Consider the following 27,750-nt stretch of genomic DNA (forward strand, 5'->3'; position numbering starts at 1 on the left):
ATTCTTCCATTCATTTAAGTGCAATATCCCCCCACCCATCCATGTACATTTTTATCCTCCCATTCACTCATGTTTATAGTGTGTGTACATACACATTTATGCTTCCTTGCTTACATAGTCTTTGCATGTGTGCACTTTGACGGAGCTGCTGCCTAATTCTACTGTACATGTACAATGATAATAAAGGCTTTCAATTCTATTCTAATATAAACATTAAACTTCAAAGGATTACTTTTACATCTTTTAAAGGACCATTACAACACAAAATAGGCATTTTCACCTGCCAAAAATTGATTGAAGGCCAAATACAGTTAATGAAAAGTTGTTTCTGCCTAAATATGACTTGATCTCATTCTTGAGCTTCATAATCTGAAAATATGACGTTTTAGCGCTATTGCTCAACGGGCTGCTGTGCGCGCTCAAATCAGAAGAAATCAGATTCTGGCAGACAATCACTTTTTGGCACAACACCGGTAGAGCTCACGGTTCTACGGATAGTTCCCCTGAATTCCAATCTCCACCCTCACGGACACATGATATTTTGGTACGATAACCGTCCTGAGTGGCAGCTGTATCGTAGTTATCAGCTCATGAAGTTCAGAAAATTACATTTCAGATGCTGGTGCATATCCTGGTTTACTCATGTACAGGATATCTGTCAATGTTTCACAATATTGTCTTTGGTATCATTTTAAGCATTCATTCAAGCTAAGATGGGAATCTTTCTGACCAACATCGAGGTCACTGCAGCTCTTTAAACTATAAACACACATTTTTACACAATTTTCGCCTAAATGATATAGTATATTTTATGCCTGTGTCATCTAGGAACAACAGAGACATAAAATACAAAAATTGGAATACTCACAGGACCATAAGGATTCAGGAAATGTATCACATCTTAGCTTGAATGAATGCTTAAAAGGTCCCCTTTATATTAATACCAAAGACAATATTGTGACAGCAATATTGTGACAACATTGACAGATTTCCTGTACATGAGTCTAAACGAGGATATGCAGCAGCATCTAAAATGTAATTTTCTGAAGGGGGTGGGTAACTTCATGAGCTGATAACTATGATACAGCTGCCACTCAGGAAGGGTTATCTTACCAAAATATCATATACAGACGTGGATATTTTCAAAAATTTTAAGGAAGTTTGGTCACCTTGAGTGGTACTGACAAGTGAAATTTTGGGCTCTGGCCCATGGACTATTACCGTAATTCAGCATCTCTGCAGACTTTTGGAAAGGGAATTACCCACAGTTCATTGCGTTGTGACATAAAAGGAGGTTACCAGGGAGAATGTAAACAAAACAGGGGGCGGAGGAAAATAATTCATGTGCGACTCAGTTAAATTTTGATAATAACTGAAATATTTAGCTCAGGTTACCATCAATTTATACGCTCTCTTGCAAAAAGGAAATTACATCATGCTCAAAATGGACAATAATATTAGATGGTCATAACACAGCTGGAATATTTTTTTTTTTTTTCTTGTCTGCACACATATTAAAGGTAGTGTCAGAGACGTTCAATAAACGAGACAGCCCACTACGGTTCGTTGCCTGTATCTGTGTCACGTGACTGCCACGCCCCTTTAGGAGACCGGAAGTAAGTCCTGAGTCTATTGTGTCCTATGGGAAAAGTGAACGTGAGCACAGATTATTACCAATTCCTTCGCCCCATAGTAACCTAAGTAAATATGGGACCCATTTTTTAAAAGCCACAAACCTTCTGAACATTCTGACACCAAAACGGCAATTTTCAGACGGGAGAAAATGAACTTTGTTTGAGACCTGTCTATGTCTGAGCAACACACTCTCGCGAGTGTATGTATAGAGGATCTTTGGTAGTGTCCTTGATGTTGGAGAGCTAGCAAGATTTGAAAGTGGCGCCTCCTCTAAGCCCCGCCCCCTCCTCCCCCTCCCGTCAGCGCTCCGTCCAAAGCCACGCCCCCACAAACTTTGGGGAACACGCATTTGCAGGAGTCGAGTTTTCCAGGACATTTTGGGCAGCACATTTTCAACAAAACTACCCCATGTCTCATTCACCTGTAAGCGAGGCCGGTTTTGGGGGGGCTGTGCCCACCCAAACGTGCATCCTGCCCACCGGCGTCTCCATCCCGGCGAGAGTGGAGAGCAGAGAGCGGAGAGCGGGTGGCGGTGCGCTGCAGGCTCTAGAGCCACGGCTACACCGTCTACGCCGTAGCCTACGCCATAGCCTACGCCGTAGCCTATGCCGTAGCCTACGCCGTAGCCGTAGCCTACGCCGTAGCCCTAGAGCCTGCAGCACACCGCCACCCGCTCTCCGCTCTCCACTTTTGCCGGGATGGAGGCGTCTCCATCCCCACGGACCCCCATACTGCTTCCGAGCCGGCGCTGCTGCGGCTCTTCAGTGCGGCTTCACGTGTCCCTGCGGGCTGCTGCTGCTGGGCGGAGAGTCCTGCAGCAGCAGCCCAGACCGACGCTCTGCTCCCCGCTCTCACACACAGCGGGGACCGAGCCGCTCTGGAAATAACTACATAATAACTACATACTGGGGGTCCGTGGCAGACGGGAGGGAGGGGGGTTACACTGGGACACTGTGAGCCGAGGAGGACCCGTGGGAAGTGGACACGTCGGGCTGGAAGCGGGTGCGCGCATGGGAAAGGGGGGGGGGGGCGTGGGCGGCATGAAGGCATCTGATTGGTTCTCTCCCCCCCTGCCAAGCCTCTGGTCCTGGACCAATCCGTTTCATTCGGACCGAATGAAACGGATTGAGTTTTTACATGATTTAAGCTGGGAGGGGGAGGAAGGGGGGGGGGTGTTAGAGGAGGTGCCACTTTCAAATCTTGCTAGCTCTCCAAAATCAAGGACACTACCTTTAATGGTTGATACCATGCTGGTAAAAACCAAAGGCATCTATATGTGCATTATTACTATATATATATATATATATATATGACATCCACTGCCAATCCAGGAAGCAAGAACACATGGAGGCACACGTCGAGCACTGGAAATCTGCAACAAAAATCACAAACGAAACACAAAACCGACACGGAGCAGACCAAAACACAAGCAGCAATCGACCAGAGACCAGAGGAAGACAAGGAAGAACCCGGAACCCAGGCCACCAGCAACCCCACAGAGGGGAGAAGAGGGTGGGAGGCACAGCTGGAATATTCAACTCAGGATACCATCAGTTTACACGCTCTTACAAAAATGAAATTACTCAGTGATTGAGCCTGGCATACTGGATGCGCTGGTACGGGTAGATTGAAGGAAAGACATTACATTAACAAGGAAATACATATTGTACTGCGCAGCATGGACAGCATGGATCATTTGAATTACATTGTTTTGACTTAGTTTGTCCCAGGAATTATCACGATAATGCGATGTACGCGGAGCTCAGATTTTAAAATGCATAAAGCCTTTTACAGTTTTAAGCGAAAGTTATGTATAACGTCACAATATATAACATCTGAATGGAGTAGATGGAGAGTTTAACAACATGGAGCTGCAAATTAACTTTACAAAGAATGTGAGTGACGAAGAAACCGACGGGAAAAAGGACGTGTGAGAGAGGCTTTGTAGATGAACGAAATAAACTGTCACGTATAAAGAAAGTTCAGCACATACTAACAGCTCTTTATTTGCACCGTGGAGACGGCAAGTTACCAACAGCAACAAATAATACGATTTTAAGAAGGAACAGGGATTCAAACAAACTCAATGCAGAACTTAAAAAAAAAAAAAAAAAGTACACAACTTCATCGTTCCCTCTGCGTCAAGTTGACCAAGAAACATAAGTCTGGGTTGAACCTGCAACCATTGTGGGGAGGGGATTAGGCTCATCAGCCACAGGAGGTGGTGGTTGGACTTCTGCGGGTTCTTCTTCTGTGGGCCAGACAGGAGTGGACAGCTGCTCCTCCGGGTGACTTTTCATGTGACTCAGCAAATCAATTATGGAATCAAAACCTTCGTTGCACGTCTCGCACAAATATAGCTTCTCGCCGCTGTGCGTGGTTAGGTGCCGGTTAAGATCTGAAAAATTAGGAAACGATTCTCCGCAGGTGTTGCAAATGTACGGGCATTCACCGGCGTGCGTGGTTAGGTGCCGGTTAAGATCTGAAAAATTAGGAAAGGGTTCTCCGCAGGTGTTGCACAGGTATGAACATTCATCGGTGTGGGTCCTCGAGTGAACCATGAGGTTGGAACATTGTGCGAAACCTTTTCCACACGTTTTGCAGATGTAGGGCGTCTCGCCCGTGTGCGTGTTTATGTGGCTTTTAAGAGCTGATGATTCAGTAAAGGTTCTTCCGCAGGTGTTGCAAAGGTACGGCCTTTCACCGGTGTGGGTCCTCGAGTGAACCACCAGGTGGGCACGTTGTGCGAAACCTTTTCCACATGTTTTGCAGATGTAGGGCTTCTCGCCCGTGTGTGTGATGATGTGGCGTTTAAGAAGTGCTGATACAGCATAGGTTTTTCCGCAGGTGTTGCAAAGGTACGGCCTTTCGCCAGTGTGGGTCCTCGAGTGAACCACCAGGTGGGAATTTTGCCTGTAACCTTTTCCACATGTTTTGCAGATGTAGGGCATCTCACCCGTGTGGATCCTCGAGTGAATCACCAGGTGGGGTTTTTGCCTGTAACATTTTCCACATGTTTTGCAGACGTAGGGCTTCTCGCCCGTGTGTATCATTTTATGCTGCTTGAATGTTTTTGATTCACTAAACGATTTTCCGCAGGTGTTGCACAGGTACGGCCTTTCGCCAGTGTGGATCCTCATGTGATTCATTAAATTTTGATTTTTACTGAACTCTTTCCTGCAGGTGCTGCAAGAAAATGCCTTCTTCCTCGTGTGGGTCCTGGTCAGCCTTGATTTACAGTTGCTGTCTGACGGGACAGCAGCATCTTCGTGGTCACTGTGTCTTCTCATTGGCTCCGGATCTGCAGTTTTACTGGAGCCTGAGCGTAAACTTTCAGTTCCTTCCTCATCCTTGATTTGGGCTTCAGGAGAAGTGTGCAACGGCAGCTGGCCACAGTTTGGTCCTGGTTCACCATTTTCAACTTTCACATCAGCGACATTGACCAATGAGACATCCACCTCTACGTCCTCCTGCTTGATCTCCTGACGACTGGAGTCTTCCTCCAGTTCTGTAGTCTGTGGATGCCCTGGTTCCTCCTGGTCCGGGCTGCAGCTCCTCTCCAGGTTATCGAGGTGCTGGTCACTGAAAACCCCGTCCTCCTCCACCATACAAACATTTTCTTGTGGGGGGTCTGGAATTACAAAAAGGGACAAAAAGATAGGATTTTAACAACTATGAAGTGAAAAATCTGCGAGTGGCAGATGACCTCACCTACACGAAGAGACAGTGCAGAAACAAACTCTGGCCAATTGTCAAACAAGCCCGCAACGAAGGGAAAAAAACCAAATGGATCGGGCCGGTGGCCATTATCGATGGTGTAAGACACACTGCATAAGAGGTCAATAATGGATCAATAAGGTGATCTAAATAAGTAGATATATAAAAGCTATTTAATATTAACAAGGTCGCTTAAAGCGACACTACGTAACTTTTCCACCTTAATATCATATTTCCAGAGTCATTGTGATGGCTTCCAACAGGTTTAATGAACCTCTGTCATGGTCTGAGGGGTCTGTATCACCTTCACTGGCACTATGTAACTTTGAGGAGCATGGTAGGAACCCTGCCACACTAAAAAACTACACATTTTTACGGCTTTGACTGCTTTACGGCATACGTCACTTCTCCCTCCTTCCCGATTCGTAGTCGAGACGAAAATGGGCGGGGCTTGTAGCGCAGGGCTCAGGAGAACTGGTGGTGAGCTGAACGCGGAGCAGTATCATGGCCGAAGCAGCGAAAAAAACTAAGAAAATGAAAGTTTTAACGGAGCGGAGGAGGCGAAAAAAGAAAGCGGGAGAGTAAAAAGCTAAATGCCCGGTGGAGAATAAACATTGGCTCGGCGTTCTCTCGCTACAAGCCCTTGTAGCCGTCATCTTGGACAAGAGATAGTTGAAGGATGTAAAGACGTTCATCACCTTCAGCAAAATGGTTGGAACTAGGTGAAAGAAATTCTAGCTACTTTTTTTCTCTTGAGAAACGAAACCAAAAGAGAAACAATATTTCTGCACTATATTATATATTTCTGCATTAATGATAATATAATCACTAATCATTTGGACATCTCAAAATGTTGGTTCATTTTACAGTAATATATACAAGTCAAATTCTAATATCAATGATTGTGATAGATTTATTGAATCCATAAAAAAATGTATACCCACTATCTCAGAGCATTTTAAAACAAATTGTGAACAGCCCATCACAAAACCTGAAATATCAGAGGCAATCCACTTAATGAAAAAAGGCAAATCCCAAGGACACGATGGACTCTCGGTACAATTTTATTTACGTTTTTGGGTTATCATTGTAGATCCTTTATTGGAATTATTTAAGGAATGTCTTGATAGAAAAGAAATGTCCACAAGTATGAAACAGGGTATTATAACCCTAATGCCTAAAATGATCACTTAATAGAAAATTGGAGACCTATTACACTCTTGAATGTAAATTACAAGATTATCTCATTGGTATATGCTAGAAGGATAAAAAAAGATCTTGGAGAGATTATAGCTGAAACGCAATCTGGATTTATGTCCAACCGTCATATCAGTTCAAACATAAGACTTGTTCTTGATTTATTAGACTACTTTGAATACATTAATAATGACCCCCTTATAGTGTTTCTTGATTTTGATAAAGCTTTCAATACGGTAGAACATCATTTTTCCTTGAAAGCACTCCAAACTTTTGGTTTTGGTCAAAATTTTGTATCAACTATGGAAATGTTTTATAAAGATATAGACAGTTCTGTCATACTATATCCGAACACTACCAAAAGATTTCCAGTCCTGAGATCTGTACGTCAAGGTTGCCCGATTCCACCCTTCTTATTTTTAATCGTGGTTGAATTACTTTTGTTATATATCTTAAATAATCCAGTAATTAAAGGTTTATCTATTTTAGGCAAGGAAATCAGACCCAATTAGCTGATGACAAAGCATTATTCTTAAAGGACAAACATCAGATTGAAAATGCTATTTCATTAATAGATGAATTCTCAGCTGCTTCTGGGTTAAAACTAAATAAATCTAAATGTGAAATTTTATGTCTCTTCCAAACGGATTTTAAAACTTTATATAATATCCCTGTTAAAAAATGTGTTAGATATCTCGGTGTTCATGTCTGTAAGAATGTAATGGAGCGCCAACAACTTAACTTCTCCCCCAAAATAAGAAAAACAAACTATTTTGAACTTATGGCTTCAAAGAGACTCATCGATCTTAGGAAGAATCCTTTTAACTAAAGCTGAAGGTGTTTCTAGATTTGTGTACCCAGCACTTTCTCTTAATGTTCGCGATTCTACATGTAAAGATATTAACAATATGTTTGTCAACTTTGTATGGAAGAATAAGCACCATCATCTGAAAAAAGCCTTGCTTTCTGAATCTAAAGCCAAAGGTGGTTTTGATCTACTGGACTTTAGGGATTTAAATTATACATTTAAGGTGAAATGGCTAAAAGAATTCTTAAAAGCTCCAGATTCATTATGGTATTTAATTCATAAACATATTCAAGAGTGTTGGAGGTCTTCAGTTCTTATTGTTATGTAAGAATTAGAATTTTATCAACAAGCTCTGTTAGCATGGAAACTATGTTATTCACATAACTTTTCTCCACATAAATCTATCATTTGGAACAATGAATGCATTACTAAAAAGGAACAAATCACTCTATTTACAAAATTGGATCGACAAAAATATAATTTATAGAAAATACTTATTTAACCCCAATGGTCAACTATTTAGTTACGAAGATTTTCTCTCACAAAAAGCATTCCCAATCAAATTTAGAGAATTTAACTTAGTAATAAACTCCATTCCCAGTGGAATAGTAGATAATAGTAGAAAAGCTATAAAAAAACAATGTGCAAAATACAACTATTAATTTATATCCATGGTATTGATGTTTTGTGTAAAAAGTGTACTAATAAACAAATCAGAGAATGTTTTTACAATGCGAGGAAAATAACACCACAATGCTATTTTTGTTGATATTAATTAGCACAAGGCGTGGCTTGTTCCTTTCAAATTCTGTGTTACAAACAAAATCAGAGAACTACATTTAAAAATGCTACATAACCATCTAACACATATATCTCAAAATTCCTTGACATCGATAACAAATGTACCTTCTGCAAAACTGAACCTGAAACTGTAACTCACTTGTTTATGGTTGCTCATTTAGCAGCACATTTTGGAGAGAACTTGAGAGCTAAAACACATAAGATCAACATCGAAGGGAAGAACATTATCACTTATTTTGATTTCAAAGAAAAGAAGTTATGCACTATTGTCAATCTTTATATTTTATTAGGAACATCTCACATCCATAAATGTAAATTCCAAAACTCTTTTCTATTATTTAAATTGTTTCTGATTGAAGTTGATTATCTCAAGTCTCTTAAATTAATCACAAATAAGAAATGTATATCAATGATGGATATTGATTCTGAGATTTTTAACCATTAAGCTGTCACAAATATAATTTTCATTTTATGCGAAATATTATAAGGTCTGTCACACCAAGGTTTTGTTTCTTTTATGTTTTTATTTATTTAATTTAATTTTTTCTAATTTTCTTGTTGTTTATGATGATGCATGGCTGTGCTGCTGATGCTGCACAGGTTGTGAACTGAAATGTCTGCTTGTTGTACATTGTTTATACTTTCAATACAATTTTACAAAAAACAAACAAACAAAAAGTCATACTCATGTGTTCATTCATTTAACTTTTCAGGGTTACGTACCGACTCTGTGGAGTCTGATTTCAGGTTTCCAGGCGAGGTCCAACAGTCTGCGCTGACGGTCGAGCTCTTCTTCATACTCCAAGATGGTTTTTTCAAACACTGACAATATTTCTACAGCAGCTGCTGTTAGTCGCTGACCGATAAACTCTCTCAGATGATTCACCTTAGACATTGTTGAAGAGGAAAAAGAAAGGAAACAACAGAACCGTCCTCCTCAAAGGAATCACTGCTCATGTGTTCCGTTCCGTTCCGTCCGTTCCGACCTTCCGCCGGGTGTTACAATCTAGAGTTCCGGTGTCGTGCCAAAAAGTGATTGCCTGCCAGAATCTGATTTCTGGCCGCGGGAGCAGGAGTACTACTTTTATTATTACTAATAATATAATATTATTATTATTTACAGCGCAGAAGCAGTCATATTTAGGCAGAAACAACTTTTCATTAACTGTATTTGGCCTTCAATCATTTTTTGGCAGGTGAAAATGCCTATTTTGTGTTGTAATGGTCCTTTAAAAGAGTTAAAAGCAATCCTGTGAGCTCTAGTGTTTGTATTATGAAGCTCAAGAATGAGATCAAATCATATCTAGGTAGAAACAACCTTTCATTAATTGTATTTGGCCTTCAATCAGTTTTTGGCAAGTAAAAAGACCCATTTTCAGGGGAGAAATCAGATTCTGGCAGGCAATCACTTTTTGGCACGACACCGTTAAATAATACATCCATGGCGAGGGCTCCCAGCAGACATTTTGAGCCCTTACTGCTCACAAGACCAGGGCCAGACCAGATATCAGCACCACTCAAGGTGACCAAACTTGCTTATAATTTTTGAAAATATCCATGTCTGTAGATGATATTTTGGTAAGATAACCCTTCCTGAGTGGCAGCTGGATCATAGTTATCAGCTCATGAAGTTCAGAAAATTACATTTTAAATGCTGGTGCATATGCTGGTTTACTCATGTACAGGATATCTGTCAATGTTTCACAATATTGTCTTTGGCATCATTTTAAGCATTCATTCAAGCTAAGATGTGAATCTTTCTGACCAACATCGAGGTCACTGCAGCTCTTTAAACTATAAACAACACACATTTTTACACAATTTTCACCTAAATGATATACTATCTTTTATTCCTGTGTCATCTAGGAACAACATAGACACAAAATACAAAAATTGGAATACTCACAGGACCATAAGGATTCAGGAAATGTATCACATCTTAGCTTGAACGAATGCTTAAAAGGTCCCCTTTATATTAATACCAAAGACAATATTGTGACAGCAATATTGTGACAACATTGACAGATTTCCTGTACATGAGTCTAAACCAGGATATACAGCAGCATCTGAAATGTAATTTTCTGAAGGGGGTGGGTAACTTCATGAGCTGATAACTATGATACAGCTGCCACTCAGGAAGGGTTATCTTACCAAAATATCATATACAGACGTGGAAAAATTTTAAGGAAGTTTGGTCACCTTGAGTGGTACTGACAAGAACAATTTTGGGCTCTGGCCCATGGACTATTACCGTAATTCAGCATCTCTGCAGACTTTTGGAAAGGGAATTACCCACAGTTCATTGCGTTGTGACATAAAAGGAGGTTACCAGGGAGAATGTAAACAAAACAGGGGGTGGAGGAAAATAATTCATGTGCGACTGCGAGAAGAAAGTTCACCTGTAAGTATAAATACATAGCCCACTGGTGATTTAAATTCAGAAACTGTTGTCCCGTGATGATTTTTCAACGGCCCTATTATTTCCTTTACAAACAGGGAGCGACCAACAAACGGAGGGAAGAAAACCAAAAAAAGGACAAATGAAGTTTTGGACTTTCTTCAAGACTAAAGACAAGAAAAGAGGTTGAGGGAGCTGGATGAAAAGGAGGAGGAGAGGGAAAAGAAGAGGGATGACCAGTTATTTAAGTTCATTGACATTTTTGGGAAGATGGTGGACAAAATGTAGTTTTCTTCATTTTTTTATTCATAATTTGAGGTTGACCTGGTGTTGAATAAACAAGACTTGCTTTTCTTTAATCTGAGTACAGAGTTTGATTCCCTATGTTAACAGAAATGCATACATGTAAATACTAGCAAGACAGTTTTCGATCCAACACAAACAAGTCAGGTGGTACTTTGGTTATTCATTTATTTATGACCACAATATCTAAACAATTTCAGCAAGTTGAAAAAAAACTTGCAGGAAATTTTGATAATGACTGAAATATTTAGCTCAGGTTACCATCAATTTAAACGCTCTCTTACAAAAAGGAAATTACATCATGCTCAAAATGGACAATAATATTTGATGGTCATAACACAGCCGGAATATATATATTTTTTCTCGTCTGCACACATATTAAAAGGTAGTGTCAGAGACGTTCAATAAACGAGACAGCCCACTACGGTTCGTTTTCCTGTATCTGTGTCACGTGACTGCCACGCCCCTTTAGGAGACCAGAAGTAGGTCCTGAGTCTATTGAGTCCTATGGGAAAAGCGAACGTGAGCACAGATTATTACCAATTCCTTCGCCCCATAGTAACCTAAGTAAATATGGGACCCATTTTTCAAAAGCCACAAACCTTCTGAACATTCTGACACCAAAATGGCAATTTTCAGACCGACAGATTAGGAGAAAATGAACTTTGTTTCTCTGTCTGAGCAACACACTCTCGCGAGTGTATGTATAGAGGATCTTCGGTAGTGTCCTTGATGTTGGAGAGCTAGCAAGATTTGAAAGTGGCGCCTCCTCTAAGCCCCGCCCCCTCCTCCCCCTCCCGTCAGCGCTCCGTCCAAAGCCACGCCCCCACAAACTTTGGGGAACGCGCATTTGCAGGAGTCGAGTTTTCCAGGACATTTTGGGCAGCACATTTTCAACAAAACTACCCCATGTCTCATTCACTTGTAAGCGAGGCCGGTTTTAGGGGGGGCTGTGCCCACCGGCGTCTCCATCCCGGCGAGAGTAGAGAGCTGAGAGCGCTGCAGGCTCTAGAGCCACGGCTGCCACGGCTACACCGTCTACGCCGTAGCCTACGCCATAGCCGGCGTAGCCGTGGCTCTAGAGCCTGCAGCGCACCGCCACCCGCTCTCAGCTCTCCACTCTCGCCGGGATGGAGGCGTCTCCATCCCCACGGACCCCCATACTGCTTCCAAGCCGGAGCTGCTGCGGCTCTTCAGTGCGGCTTCACGTGTCCCTGCGTGGCTGATGCTGCTGGGCGGAGAGTCCTGCAGCAGCAGCCCGGACCGACGCTCTGCTCCCCGCTCTCACACACAGCGGGGACCGAGCCGCTCTGGAAATAACTACATAATAACTACATACTGGGGCTCCGTGGCAGAGGGGAGGGAGGGGGGTCTAAGCTAGGCTACTAACCTACCGCGACTAACTAACCCCAAAAACTACAGAGCAAGCGTGCAGGTGAACAAGCCTGTGTGTACGTCTATGTGTGTGTGTGCGTGTATGTATATGACTATTTGTGTGTGTATGTATGTATATGTGTGGCTATGTGTGTGTATGTATGAATATATATATATACACACACACACGTGTGTGTGTGTGTGTGTGTGTGTGTGTGTGTGTGTGTGTGTGTGTGTGTGTGTGTGTGTGTGTGTGTGTGTGTGTGTGTGTGTGTGTGTGTGTGTGTGTGTGTGTGTGTGTGTGTGTGTGTGTGTGTGTGTGTGTGTGTGTGTGTGTGTGTGTGTGTGTGTGTGGTGGGAGCAACCCCGCCACCCGCGAGACCAGAGGCCGACAAGGAAGAACCCGGAACCCAGGCCACCAGCAACCCCACAGAGGGGAGATGAGGGCGGGAGGCACAGCTGGTATATTTAACTCAGGATACCATCAGTTTACACGCTCTTACAAAAATGAAATTACTTACAGATTACAGATTACAAAATGCATAAAGCCTTTTACAGTTTTTAGCGAACTATGTATGACGTCACAATATATAACCTCAAAATGGTGTAGATGGAGAGTTTAACAACATGGAGCTGCAGATTAATTTTACAAAGAGAATGTGAGTGAAGAAACAGACGGGAAAAAAGGACGTGTGAGAGAGGCTTTGTAGATGAACGAAATAAACTGTCACGTATAAAGAAAGTTCAGCACATACTAACAGCTCTTTATTTGCACCGTGGAGACGGCAAGTTACCAACAGCAACAAATTATATGATTTTAAGAAGGAACAGGGATTTAAACAAACTCAAGGCAGAACTTTAAAAAAAGTACACAACCACATCGTTCTCTCTGCGTCAAGTTGACGGAGAAGCATAAATCCGGGTTGATCCTGCAACCATTGTGGGGAGGGGATTAGGCTCATCAGCCACAGGAGGTGGTGGTTGGACTTCTGCGGGTTCTTCTTCTGTGGGCCAGACAGGAGTGGACAGCTGCTCCTCCGGAGGTGGTGGTTGGACTTCTGCGGGTTCTTCTTCTGTGGGCCAGACAGGATTGGACAGCTGCTCCTCCGGGTGACTTTTCATGTGACTCAGCAAATCAATTATGGAATCAAAACCTTCGTTGCACGTCTCGCACAAATATAGCTTCTCGCCGGCGTGCGTGGTTAGGTGCTGGTTAAGATCTGAAAAATTAGGAAAGGATTCTCCGCAGGTGCTGCAAATGTACGGACATTCACCGGCGTGCGTGGTTAGATGCTGGTTAAGATCTGAAAAATTAGGAAAGGGTTCTCCGCAGGTGTTGCACAGGTATGAACATTCATCGGTGTGGGTCCTCAAGTGAACCACGAGGTTGGAACGTTGTGCGAAACCTTTTCCACACGTTTTGCAGATGTAGGGCTTCTCGCCTGTGTGCGTGTTTATGTGGCTTTTAAGAGCTGATGAATCAATAAAGGTTTTTCCACAGGTGTTGCAAAGGTACGGCCTTTCGCCGGTGTGGATCCTCGAGTGAACCACCAGGTGGGCACGTTGCCTGTAACTCTTTCCACATGTTTTGCAGATGTAGGGTTTCTCGCCCGTGTGCGTGGTTATGTGGCGTTTAAGAAGTGTTGATACAGCAAAGGTCTTTCCGCAGGTGTTGCAAAGGTACGGCCTTTCGCCAGTGTGGGTCCTCGAGTGAACCACCAGGTGGGAATTTTGCCTGTAACCTTTTCCACATGTTTTGCAGATGTAGGGCATCTCACCCGTGTGGATCCTCAAGTGAAGCACCAGGTGGGGTTTTTGCCTGTAACGTTTTCCACATGTTTTGCAGACGTAGGGCTTCTCGCCCGTGTGTATCATTTTATGCTGCTTGAATGTTTTTGATTCACTAAACGATTTTCCGCAGGTGTTGCACAGGTACGGCCTCTCGCCAGTGTGGATCCTCACGTGATTCTTTAAATAACGACTTGAACTGAACTTTTTACTGCAGGTGCTGCAAGAAAACGCCTTCTTCCTCGTGTGGGTCCTGGTCAGCCTTGATTTACAGTTGCTGTCTGACGGGACATATTCGTGGTCAGATGTATTCTCATCTGCAGTTTTACTGGAGTCTGAGCGTAAACTTTCAGTTCCTTCCTCATCCTTGATTTGGGCTTCAGGAGAAGTGTGCAACGGCAGCTGGCCACAGTTTGGTCCTGGTTCACCATTTTCAACTTTCACATCAGCGACATTGACCAATGAGACATCCACCTCTACGTCCTCGTGCTTGATCTCCTGACGACTGGAGTCTTCCTCCAGTTCTGGAGTCTGTGGATGCCCTGGTTCCTCCTGGTCCGGGCTGCAGCTCCTCTCTGGTTCCTCCTGGTCCGGGCTGCAGCTCCTCTCTGGTTCCTCCTGGTCCGGGCTGCAGCTCCTCTCCAGGTTATCGAGGTGCTGGTCACTGAAAACCCCGTCCTCCTCCACCTTACAAACATTCTCTCGTGGGAGTTCTGGAATTACAAAAAGGGACAAAAAGATAGGATTTTAACAAGTCAAAATTGCTTCCCAGTGTTGATTGATTGGTTGTATTTGTGAGGTTTAAACTTTGTCCTGAACCTTCGGTCTTCCCCTTCATCTATGTAGTATTTGAAAACAAGTGCATTACTCTGTGTGACCATTAGGCAGCACTGTGACTGTACTCTTGTGTTAGTGCGTTGGTATCGAGACAGTTGAAGAATAAAGTTGTTGTTCTAGAAATAGCTTCTTCCGCGTCATACTACAAGTCCTGCATATGAACTCCTATATGAGCATCCTCCAACGATTGCGTTTTTTGCCAGTCATCTCACATCTTACACGGAGCCACTGTGACCTGCATCTTTTTTACAAAATAAACGATTAAGTCTAAAGCATGAAATTTGAACGGTAAAGTTGCATCTTATTAACAGTTCAATGCCTCCCAGTTTATTCAAAATTACTCTGGGGATATGATACCAAAAGCTCTTATTGTGTAGAAAAGATTTCAACCAGTTCCTTTTTTAGGCTTTCCATTAATAAAATCAAAATCTATAGCTTACATCTATAACTTACAAGCTTACATCTTTGAATTCTTTGGTCAGTTCAGTTTTCATAATGTAATTAATTTTTTCTTCTCCAGATTTAATCAAAGTTAACCCGATTAATCTTTTTGATTACGTTATTGGGAACAGACGACGAGTTTGCTGGATAAATACATCTGGAGAGACTTTCCATTTTGGTTAAGAAGATACGACCTAATAAACTGATGTCTCTTAATAACCAGGAGTTAAGTTTGTTTTGGCATTCATTAATTACCCTCCAGACATTTTTATTTTCACGTTGTGCTGAATGTTTAGAGATGGAAATGCCAAGATATTTGACAACAGATTTTATAGGGATGCCTCTGATAAGTGACTGGTGAATTGGCATTAACTCACATTTGTTCAAATTTAATTTCAGCCCTGAGGCTTTGGAGAAAATATCAATATTATGCAATATTTTTGGGACTTCAGATAATTGTTTCGTGAAGATAGTAGTGTCATCTGCTAACTGGCTAATGATTACATGTATTCCAAGTACCTCTAAAGGTGCAATATTGGAATTTTTGATAAGGATAGGGAGCTCCCTGAATGACGTGTAGCAGGGGAGGAGTATAAGCCTGGCATTCAGTTACACGGATCTTAAAGCCTGATTTACGGTTCTGCGTTAAATCGACGCGTACCCTACGCCGTAGGCTCTGCGTTGGTGAAACGCAGAACCATAAATCAGCCTTTAGTCACCTCGTATTCAAACAGGAAGGCTAACAACCACACACACACACACAAGCATACAAGTGTGGTATTTAAAAATAGAGCGGGAGCAAAACTTAGTTTGATTGTGCTTTATTTAAGTTATTACATTAATCAAACCCATTGAAATCCCCATCCTCCGAGCCTGATCAATGATCAATACATCCATTATTAAATAAATGGATGTAATAATAAAAGAGTCTGCTAACTTAACCGCCGTCTTCAACGCTCCGTTGTTTAAAAACGGCGCTCTTCCGTGTTTATTCTGCTTTGGTTGTTTAGTAACACCGTCCCCAGCCCCGTCCCCAGCCCCCGACGTAAAGTGGTTCTAGACCTGGCCCAGCTCAAAACTGGTGCTACAGTAGCACCAGTTTTGAGAGCCAGGAGCCGGTGCTTAGGCTGTGTAAAACTTAGGAAGGGATTAGATGGTGTTGCGATGGCTTCCAGTGCAACTGTGAGAAACCTTGGTGTTATTTTCGATCAGGATTTGTCGTTTAAACCATATGTCAATCAGGTTTGTAAAATAGCCTTTTTCCATCTCCGTAATATTGCAAAGATTAGGAAAATCCTCTCGCAGAGTGATGCAGAAAAACTAGTTCATGCGTTTGTATCTTCTAGACTAGATTACTGTAATGTGTTGTTAGCAGGATGTCCAAGTAATTTGCTGAATAGGCTCCAGCTGATCCAAAATGCAGCAGCACGAGTACTGACAGGAATTAGCAGGAGAGACCACGTCTCTCCAGTGTTAGCGTCGCTCCATTGGTTACCCGTAAAATTCAGAATCCAATTTAAAATTTTATTACTTGCGTATAAAGCCCAAAACGGCTTAGCTCCGCATTATTTGCAAGACCTGATAGTGCCTTATGTTCCTGTCAGAGCTCTCCGTTCTCAGAGTGCAGGTTTACTCGTAGTTCCTAGAGTATCTAAATGTAGATTTGGAGGGCGAGCGTTCTGCTATCAGGCACCACTACTATGGAACCAACTTCCAATCTGGGTTAAGGAGGCTGACACCACCTCCACCTTTAAAACTAAACTTAAAACATTTCTGTTTAGTAAAGCCTATAATTAGTGTTTAGTAAACATCTAGCTGGTGTTGGTAAATATCTAGGTAGTGTAAACTTTAGTGTGTCAGAGTCGCTCCTGTAGTTTCTTGTGCTGGCCCCCTCTTCTCCTCCCTTTTCTCCATGTTGCAGCATCCTTTGCCGGACACCGGAACCTGCAGGTGGTCGTGGGTGGCTTGTAGCTTGCATTACGGAGCACAAGTCTTTCCCTGACCCCTTCCCCTCAACCCTTCCCCGACCCTGCACCCCAACCTGGGACTTGCTGATTGGGCCGGAGCTTCGGGAGCTGCGTGCTGGCCTGCGGTCCCCACCCCTGGTCATCCCGTTGCTGCTTCCACCTGCCTGCTGTGCTGTTGCCGTCCCTGACCCACCAGTCTGGACCTCGGCAGGAGGGTCCCCCCTTATGAGCCTGGTCCTGCTCAAGGTTTCTTCCCTCCTAAAGGGGAGTTTTTCCTTGCCACTGTTTGGCTTAAGGTTTTTCTCCCACTAGGGGAGTTTTTACCTGCCATTGTTTATGTAATAACTGCTCGGGGGTCATTTTCTGGGTATGGGTACTTGTTTAAATTTCAGATTTATTGGGTAACATGTTAATACCCTTGTTTAAAATATATATTCCTACTAAGGCACTTGTTGTCCACTGTACAACACGATCACATAATATGATTCATTTATGTTAAAATTAATATAATTTATGTGACGAGTAGTTAACAGTCTACTTCCTACAGTGGTATAATTGACCTATTTAAATAAGCAATTTCACTTCATTTGAAAAAAAAAAAGAGTTATATTCTTGAGAGTATCTTCCATTAGTGTTTATATCTTAGCACTTTACAAGTTCCTAGTTATCTTAACAGACATCCAGTTCACTTTATCCTTTTTTATTAGTATTTCTTTCATGGCAGACTTCCATTTTAGTTACTTAAAAATAGTATCCCTTAATGTCAGAGGTATCCGTGACCGTGACAGCACCAAAAGAAAATCTATTTTTATGTTCTGTAGACGGAAAAATGCTGACTTCATTCAAGTGATAATGATGTGAAATTCTGGAAAACACAGTGGGGTGATCAATGTTATTTTTGTCATGCCTCTCAACAATCAGCAGGTGTAGCCATTCTTCTTAATACATTTAAGGTGATATTACTGAGTCATTATCTTCAGATGAGGGTAAGTGGATTATTTTGGTTTTAAAATTGGATAATACCTTCTTTATAGTTTGTACTTTGTATAATTACAGCAACACAACTCTGGCCAAAACTATGTGTACACAACTATGTAAAAAACTTGAAGCTCTTAAATTAAAATACAAGGAAGCACAATTGATTTTTGAGGGAGATTATAGTGATGCTCCAGACGATCTTGTAGATAGATTACCGGTAAGAACAATCCAACACTCAAGATTTAAAAGCACTGCATTTATCTGTGAACAACTTTCAGTTATAGATGTGTGGCGATACTTAACTTCTGACTTAAAGCAGCACAACGTAACTTTCAGCTTTTCTGAGTTTGGCGGCATCTTTTGGACAAAAGCGGTATTGTTTTACCAGAAAGAACACTACGTTTCCCATGAGCACCAGCGCGTACTGCCGGAAAACTCCTGTCCCGTCGCGTGCATTTGTTTTGAGAGAAGACGGGACGCTTTTCTGTTTCACCAAGTGAACAGACGGAACGCAAAAAAAAGATGTTAAACTGCTGGAAAGGAACTGGAATTTACCGGGACACCTTAAACAAGGAAGCGGTATATGGAGAAAATAATGATTATTAACGTTTTGGATCCATATGAAATCCCTACTAAAGAATGAAGCTCCTGGTCGGAGCGCCACTCTTTATAAGGGATTACTGCCGCAGTTCTGCACAACCCACGTCTCCAGCTACCTTGTTTAGGAGTGTTTGGCAGCTGCTTTGGTAAATGTTTGACTCGCCATGTGTTTCAATAAATTTGTATAATAGTACAACATACAGTACATGTTTTGTATCCCTCTTACTTCTCTTTTCTTTTTTTTTGACTGCTATATTATGGTGAAGAGGCTCCGAGGCGTGAGCAATATTTTTGTTTTCCTCGTGAGATTATTTTTTTCCTCTGCAGCTACAAATAAGAGTTAATATATTTTCCTCAACAAACTAGTTTTATCTGAAGATTGGGGTTAATTGCACCGCAGAGAGCTGGCCAGCAACTGCGTTTAGCTGGAGAAGTGGGGAATAAAACCCGTGTTTTGTTCCGACCCGGTATGTGTGAGTGTTTGTGGTTTAAGGCTGATTTATGGTTCTGCGTTAAATCGATGCAGAGCCTACAGCGTAGGGTACGCGGCGACGCGCACCGTACGTGGCGCGTCGCCACGTACCCTACGCCGTAGGTCTGCGTCGATTTAACGCAGAACCATAATTCAGGCTTTACTGTGTGGAAGGTGTTTGGTCGTTACAGCTGCGATCCAAGCAAGCGGACGACTCTTTCACTCTTTTACTTTGTTATATCAGATACTTGGCCTGCGTGGTTCTGCCTCCGAGCAGGAAACCGTTGAAAAGTTAAACCATTAGCGATCTTTTCCCCACGTCTGTTGTGTGGAGCTGCTGCATCCACAACACAGCAACGGGTTACCAGCTTCTGCGGAGCTGCGCTCCAAGCCCCGCCCATTTTCGTCTCGACTGCGAATCGGGAAGGAGGGGGAAGTGACGTGTGCCATAAAGCAGTCAAAGTCGTAAAGATTTGTAGTTTTTTAGTGTGGCAGGGTTCCTACCATGCTCCTCAAAGTTACATAGTGCCAGTGAAGGCGATACAGACCCCTCAGACCATGACAGAGGTTCATTAAACCTGTTGGAAGTTGATGTACCATCACAATGACTCTGGAAATATTAGATTAAGGTGGAAAAGTTACGTAGTGTCGCTTTAAAGGAATTTACCTGGAGTAATGCAAACAGATACAATCAAGAATTGACTTGTGGTTAAGATCACCTTCATGTTTGCAGTTTGTTCCGGAATGCTCTCATGATTTTTGCTCCATTATCTGATCACAAAATTATTACAAATAATTTAGTAGGCACTAAACAAAAACAAAGAAATTTACGTGGTTTCTGGAAGCTAAATAATAATTTATTAGATGACGATGCATTTTGTAACATTGTGAAAAAAACAGAGGAACAGATATTTAGGGATACCAAAATGAATCACACTCAGAAATGGGAATATTTTAAATTTAAAATAAGAGAAGTAGCAATGAGACAAAGTAAAGAAATTGAAAAAAAATTATGCTGCTAAAGAAATCAGTATCATGAATGAATTAAACATATTAATGAAGAAAGATAATCTATCAGAGGATGAGGAAGTTAAATTGAAAAAACTAAAAGAGGAAATAGACGATGCATATATTAAAATGGCTAAAGGGGCTTTCATAAAATCAAGAGCAAAATGGTTGGAACTAGGTGAAAGAAATTCTAGCTACTTTTTTTCTCTTGAGAAACGAAACCAAAAGAGAAACAATATTTCTGCACTTAAAGGAGCCGTCTGTAAGAAATGGCCAAAACTGGTACTGCAGTCACTTTCAAAATATTGTTGAGCGGCGTGTACCCTCCCTCTCCTCCCCCCGACCAGAGGTTGCCAGGTAGGCTGCAGAATGCAGCAGGAACGTAGGCTGCCATGGCTGCGATAATTAGAGCCGAGCTGGCAACCCGGATGCCGAAACAATACTGACTTGGTGATTGGGAGATAGGTGGAGGGTGGAGCTTCAGAAACAATACTGACTTGGTGATTGGGAGATAGGTGGAGGGTGGAGCTTCAGAAACAATACTGACTTGGTGATTGGGAGATAGGTGGAGGGTGGAGCTTCAGGCCAAAACAAAAAATGACAACATAAACATCAGTTGAGGGCTGCAACTCCTCTTTTTAAACTGGAATATCCTGGCTTGAGTGCTGTTGTCAGTGACATAAGTATTTGAAATGAACATGATTTTTAAATGTCTGTTGACATATCGGGGTCATTTTATGATTCGTTTTATTATTGCTCTTACATACAGCTCCTTTAAGATTAATGATAATATAATCACTAATCATTTGGACATCTCAAAATATGTTGGTTCATTTTACAGTAATATATACAAGTCAAATTCTAATATCAATGATTGTGATAGATTTATTGAATCAATAAAAAAATGTACACCCACTATCTCAGAGCATTTTAAAACAAATTGTGAACAGCCCATCACAAAACCTGAAATATCAGAGGCAATCCACTTAATGAAAAAAGGCAAATCCCAAGGACACGATGGACTCTCGGTAGAATTTTATTTACGTTTTTGGGTTATCATTGTAGATCCTTTATTGGAATTATTTAAGGAATGTCTTGATAGAAAAGAAATGTCCACAAGTATGAAACAGGGTATTATAACCCTAATCCCTAAACCTGAAAATGATCACTTAATGATAGAAAAATGGAGACCTATTACACTCTTGAATATAGATTACAAGATTATCTCATTGGTATATGCTAGAAGGATAAAAAAAGATCTTGGAGAGATTATAGCTGAAACGCAATCTGGATTTATGTCCAACCGTCATATCAGTTCAAACATAAGACTTGTTCTTGATTCATTAGACTACTTTGAATACATTAATAATGACTCCCTTATAGTGTTTATTGATTGTGATAAAGCTTTCAATATGGTAGAACATCATTTTTCATTGAAAGCACTCCAAACTTTTGGTTTTGGTCAACGTTTTGTATCAACTATCGAAATGTTTTATAAAGATATTGACAGTTGTGTCAGACTATATCCAAACACTACCAAAAGATTTCCAGTCCTGAGATCTGTACATCAAGGTTGCCCGATTCCACCCTTCTTATTTTTAATCGTGGTTGAATTACTTTTGTTATATATCTTAAATAATCCGGTAATTAAAGGTTTATCTATTTTAGGCAAGGAAATCAGACCCAATTAGCTGATGACAAAGCATTATTCTTAAAGGACAAACATCAGATTGAAAATGCTATTTCATTAATAGATGAATTCTCAGCTGCTTCTGGGTTAAAACTAAATAAATCTAAATGTGAAATTTTATGTCTCTTCCAAACGGATGTTAAAACTTTATATAATATCACTGTTAAAAAATGTGTTAGATATCTCGGTATTCATGTCTGTAAGAATGTAATGGAGCGCCAACAACTTAACTTCTCCCCCAAAATAAGAAAAACGAAAACTATTTTGAACTTATGGCTTCAGAGACTTATCGATCTTAGGAAGAGTCCTTTTAACTAAAGCTGAACGTGTTTCTAGATTTGTTTAAAGCACTTTCTCTTAATGTTCGCGATTCTACATATAAAGATATTAACAATATGTTTGTCAACTTTGTATGGAAGAATAAGCACCATCATCTGAAAAAAAGCCTTGCTTTCTGAATCTAAAGCCAAAGGTGGTTTTGATCTACTGGACTTTAGGGATTTAAATTATACATTTAAGGTGAAATGGCTAAAAGAATTCTTAAAAGCTCCAGATTCATTATGGTATTTAATTCATAAACATATTCAAGAGTGTTGGAGGTCTTCAGTTCTTATTGTCATGTAATTACAGTATCTTAAGGTTACCAGTTAAGAATTTTATCAACAAGCTCTGTTAGCATAACTTTTCTCCACATAAATCTATCATTTGGAACAATGAATGCATTAATAAAAGGAACAAATCACTCTATTTACAAAATTGGATTGACAAAAATATAATTTATATAAAAACACTTATTTAACCCTAATGGTCAACTACTTAGTTATGAAGATTTTCTCTCACAAAAAGCATTCCCAATCAAATTTAGAGAATTTAACTTAGTAATAAACTCCATTCCAGGCGGAATAGTAGAATTAATGAAAAGCTATAAAAAAACAACTACAACTATTAATACTCTTTATATCCATGGTATTGATGTTTTGTGTAAAAGGTGTACTAATAAACAAATCAGAGAATGTTTTTACAATGCGAGGAAAATAACACCACAATGTTATTTTTATTGATATTAATTGGCACAAGGCGCTGCTTGTTCCTTTCAAAATCTGTGTTACAAACAAAATCAGAGGACTACATTTAAAAATGCTACATAACCATCTAACACATATATCTCAAAATTCCTTGACATGGATAACAAATGTACCTTCTGCAAAACTGAACCTGAAACTGTAACTCACTTGTTTTATGGTTGCTCTTATAGCAGCACATTTTGGAGAAAACTTGAGAGCTAGTTACTTAGTTACTCGTTACTGTCTTTTTTAACTGTGCAATACTTCTCCCGGACTCTGTGCAATATTCCTACATATGTATATACTGTCATCTGTAAAAAAAAAAAAAAAAAAAAAAACGATTCAAATGCACCTTAACCTTTTTTATATTTTTTTTATTAATTGTATTTCCTATATTTCTTATTGCTTCATATTTCTTATTGTTTGCACTACTGCTATTTGTCTTGCACTGGAGAGGTGATGCTGCTTCAAATCTCACTGTACCCAGGTACAGTACACTGACAATAAAGTATTCTGATTCTGACTTATTTTGATTTCAAAGAAAAGAAGTTATGCACTATTGTCAATCTTTATATTTTATTAGGAACATTTCACATCCATAAATGTAAATTCCAAAACTCTTTTCCATTATTTAAATTGTTTTTGATTGAAGTTGATTATTATCTCAAGTCTCTTAAATTAATCACAAATAAAAAATGTATATCAATGATGGATATCCATTCTGAGATTTTTAACCATTAAGCTGTCATAAATATAATTTTCATTTTATGCGAAATATTATAAGGTCTGTCACACCAAGGTTTTGTTTCTTTTATGTTTCTATTTATCTTTTTCTTTATTTAATTTAATTTTTTCTAATTTTCTTGTTTTTGATGATGATGCATGACTGTGCTGCTGATGTTGCACAGGTTGTGAACTGAAATGTCTGCTTGTAGTACATTGTTTATACTTTCAATAAAATTTTACAAAAACAAAACACAAAGTCATACTCAAGTGTTCATTCATTCAACTTTCCAGGGTTACGTACCGACTCTGTGGAGTCTGATTTCAGGTTTCCAGGCGAGGTCCAACAGTCTGCGCTGACGGTCGAGCTCTTCTTCATACTCCAAGATGGTTTTTTCAAACACTGACAATATCTCTACAGCAGCTGCTGTTAGTCGCTGACCGATAAACTCTCTCAGATGATTCACCTTAGACATTGTTGAAGAGGAAAAAGAAAGGAAACAACAGAACCGTCCTCCTCAAAGGAATCACTGCTCATGTGTTCCGTTCCGTCCGTTCCGACCTTCCGCCGGGTGTTACAATCTAGAGTTCCGGTGTCGTGCCAAAAAGTGATTGCCTGCCAGAATCTGATTTCTGGCCGCGGGAGCAGGAGTACTACTTTTATTATTACTAATAATATAATATTATTATTATTTACAGCGCACAGCAGTCATATTTAGGCAGAAACAACTTTTCATTAACTGTATTTGGCCTTCAATCATTTTTTGGCAGGTGAAAATGCCTATTTTGTGTTGTAATGGTCCTTTAAAAGAGTTAAGAGCAATCCTGTGAGCTCTAGTGTTTGTATTATGAAGCTCAAGAATGAGATCAAATCATATCTAGGTAGAAACAACCTTTCATTAATTGTATTTGGCCTTCAATCAGTTTTTGGCAAGTAAAAAGACCCATTTTCAGGGGAGAAATCAGATTCTGGCAGGCAATCACTTTTTGACACGACACCGTTAAATAATACATCCATGGCGAGGGCTCCCAGCAGACATTTTGAGCCCTTACTGCTCACAAGACCAGGGCCAGACCAGATATCATCACCACTCAAGGTGACCAAACTTGCTTATAATTTTTGAAAAGATCCATGTCTGTAGATGATATTTTGGTATGATAACCTTCCTGAGTGGCAGCTGTATCATAGTTATCAGCTCATGAAGTTCAGAAAATTACATTTTAGATGCTGGTGCATATCCTGGTTTAGATTCATGTACAGGATATCTGTCAATGTTTCACAATATTGTCTTTAGTATTATTTTAAAGGGGACCTTTTAGGCATTCATTCAAGCTAAGATGTGAATCTTTCTGACCAACATCGAGGTTACTGCAGCTCTTTAAACTATAAACAACACACATTTTTTACACAATTTTCACCTAAATGATATACTATCTTTTATTCCTGTGTCATCTAGGAACAACAGAGACACAAAATACAAAAATTGGAATACTCACAGGACCATATAGTCTAGTAGGAAGGAGGGGTTCCCGAGCACCCGATGGACTCTTTTCTGAAACGTGTTTTTTTGGGATCCTTTAGGTGTTTGCTTACGATTTTTGCTTGTTGCCTGAAAAAAAATTGGTCCGAAAGTTCTTTTTTGGAACCCATTTAGAATTTTTGCCTGTTAAAATGGCAAAAACGCAGATTTCCATAACTTCTGAACCATAAATCCTAGAAAGACAAACAAACACACTTTTTCTCATAATATTGACACCAGGAATCCAATGGAAAGGTTACTGGGATGGTAGAACCACTCTTTATTAGGGAAAAATGAGCTTCAAGTAGTATTTTAGGGCAAAATTACCCAAAAACGCTTGAAAATGTTTTTTTCAATCAAGTGCATCTCCCTTTTGGAAATACCTGTTGGTGTATTGTTTACACCAAAAAAAGGCCCAATTAGTCCCCTTTCCAACGAGGTACAACTTGTAAGAAATCTCCATTTGTGGAATGAGTAATGAAGCAAAATGCGGGGGATGCAACCCATTTAGAATGCTTCGAATGTTCAGTAAAAGGGGCGTGTCTTCCCACTGTTAAGTGTTTAGAATGTTCAGAATTTGAAATCTCAAACCAACTGTAGCATCAACTGTCAACTGTCAAACACAAGTAAACTTGAACAAGGAGTGTAAGTATTTTCTGAATGTTTTATCATTTCTAATATAAGGTTATATCTTATCATTTTTGCTAATATAACATTATACATGGTTGTTTTTCTTATATTAGAGCCAGAGGTAATACATTCTTCAAAATAGCTTCATTTCTATTTGGTTAGCTGGACAAGCTAACCAATTAGCATGTTAGCTAGCTTTTTTCATTGAGGTTAGCTTTTAACTCTTACTGTTTTGCTTGTATTTTGTAGGTTTTAACTAACAGTAGGGTACGCTAAAAGAAATGTGACATACAGTAAGTTCGATTATCCAGGCCTTTTTTTTAATAATTTAGTCCAGTGGCACTAATTGTATTTTTTTATATTCTTTTTTTCTGTGCCCAGTGATGGATTAATAAAACATGAGAAGTGCAAAGAGACTGCATGATCAGACTTCTGATGTGTCTGAACCCCCACTAAAATTCCAATCATATACCTGTGTATTGCACACCCCAAGTCCATCGCCTGGGAACTTCATTTGCTTCAGTGCCTCCAAAAATGACCCCAAAGAAAAGTTGCATCACCTTCTTCAAATACGAGACAAGAGACAAGCTGAGCCAATCGACTCACCTTTTCGGATGAAGGCAATTTGTGATCTATTGCCAGAAACCCTAGATGGTGTCAACCTGGACAGTACTGGTTATCACAGGAACTGTTACTTAAATTTCACATCAAAGCTTGATCGACTAAAAAACAATTCACATCAGCTTGAAGTAACAGACAACAAGTACTCTCCCCGGAAGTCACACCCAGCCACAGGCTCTGCATTTCCAGTAGAATGTATATATTGTGACACAGATGAAAAGAAATTCAATGGAAAAATCCAAAGGACTGTCCCATTTACTTGGAAAAACAATGGTGCCGCATGGAAGCGCATTGAACCTATGGCTGAAGCTTTAGGGAAAAGCAGTCTTCTCCGCAAAGTGAAAAATGAAGACCTGTATGCGAAAGGGGCTCGCTATCATGTCACCTGCTGGAAAGCCTTACAAGTAGAGTACTTGAATAATTCTAAGAAGCTGACAAAGGAAGCCTCAGGTCAGAAACTGACCATCTCTGCGCACCTTAAAGCATACAACGTGGTGAGGGACCACATTAAAGAGCAGGTCATAGAACAAAACAAAGTCCTACAACTTCGCTACCTGCGCCACCTGTATATCCTTGAGCTCGAAAAGCAAAATAACCCTAACCCTGAATACAGAGGAGATAAACTTCTGAGTCGTCTGCAAGGTGATGAGGAGCTTAAGAAGCATTTAGCCTTTTCCAAAGTTCCTGTTAAGGACAAAGGAAACCTTGCCTTTTACTTGGTCCACTCTTCCCGTATTTCTGTGGAGGACGCCATGGCCTGTGCGTATCGACTTGGAACGGTGGACAGTGTAAAAGATGTAGCTCTCACCCTACGCAGCGTCATCAATAAGGCCTTCAAGTCCAGTGTTATGCCTTGGCCACCTACCGCAGATGACCTAAACAAGACAGCAGAAGAGGTGTTACCTGAAGAGCTAGACCGCTTCCTCAAACTTCTCTTCTCTGGAGACACTGTTTCTGATTGTGAGAAAACAAAGCGACTTGTTGTTTCAATTGGACAGGACCTGTGTAGAGCAGTGACAAATGGCGAGTGGAAACTTCCAAAACATGTGCTTTCATGTGCCACAGTCCGGCACTTGTACCGGAGCAGACAACTGACCACCATTCTGCAGAGATTAGGCCAATGCGAATCTTAGGATTTTGGATTGGAGCTGGAGACAGCATTGGCTAAGGCTGTGGAT

The 27,750-nt window shown here is 40.6% G+C and overlaps 2 protein-coding genes across 2 annotated transcripts; both read right to left on the reverse strand.

The window, feature by feature from the left end:
* Positions 1-3,604: 3,604 nt before the first annotated feature.
* Positions 3,605-9,086, reverse strand: LOC133440369 (zinc finger protein 391-like). The gene is made up of 2 exons (XM_061717616.1): positions 8,882-9,086; positions 3,605-5,266 (listed from the first exon to the last, which is right to left on the reverse strand). The coding sequence occupies exons 1-2, from the start codon at positions 9,051-9,053 to the stop codon at positions 3,777-3,779; spliced, it is 1,662 nt and encodes a 553-aa protein (XP_061573600.1). The 5' UTR covers positions 9,054-9,086; the 3' UTR covers positions 3,605-3,776.
* Positions 9,087-12,633: 3,547 nt separating this feature from the next.
* On the reverse strand, positions 12,634-26,755 carry LOC133440667 (zinc finger protein 260-like). The gene is made up of 4 exons (XM_061717989.1): positions 26,719-26,755; positions 26,558-26,623; positions 24,106-24,240; positions 12,634-14,734 (listed from the first exon to the last, which is right to left on the reverse strand). Exons 1-4 carry the CDS (start codon positions 26,753-26,755, stop codon positions 13,128-13,130), a joined length of 1,845 nt encoding a protein of 614 aa, XP_061573973.1. The 3' UTR covers positions 12,634-13,127.
* Between the last annotated feature and the right edge of the window lie 995 nt (positions 26,756-27,750).

The sequence above is a fragment of the Cololabis saira genome, chromosome 3 (genome assembly GCF_033807715.1).
Source record: "Cololabis saira isolate AMF1-May2022 chromosome 3, fColSai1.1, whole genome shotgun sequence".
NCBI lineage: Eukaryota > Metazoa > Chordata > Actinopteri > Beloniformes > Belonidae > Cololabis > Cololabis saira.

Coding starts and splice junctions, on each gene's coding strand:
- LOC133440369 (XM_061717616.1), bottom strand. CDS start 9,053: ATGTCTAAGGTGAATCATCTGAGAGAGTTTATCGGTCAGCGACTAACA. Junction 5,267..8,881: donor AATCAGACTCCACAGAGTCG/GTACGTAACCCT, acceptor TTGTAATTCCAG/ACCCCCCACAAGAAAATGTT.
- LOC133440667 (XM_061717989.1), bottom strand. CDS start 26,755: ATGCAGAGCCTGTGGCTGGGTGTGACTTCCGGGGAGA. Junction 26,624..26,718: donor GGGTGTGACTTCCGGGGAGA/GTACTTGTTGTC, acceptor TGTGATAACCAG/TACTGTCCAGGTTGACACCA. Junction 24,241..26,557: donor AATTGCCTTCATCCGAAAAG/GTGAGTCGATTG, acceptor AGTTTATCGGTC/AGCGACTAACAGCAGCTGCT.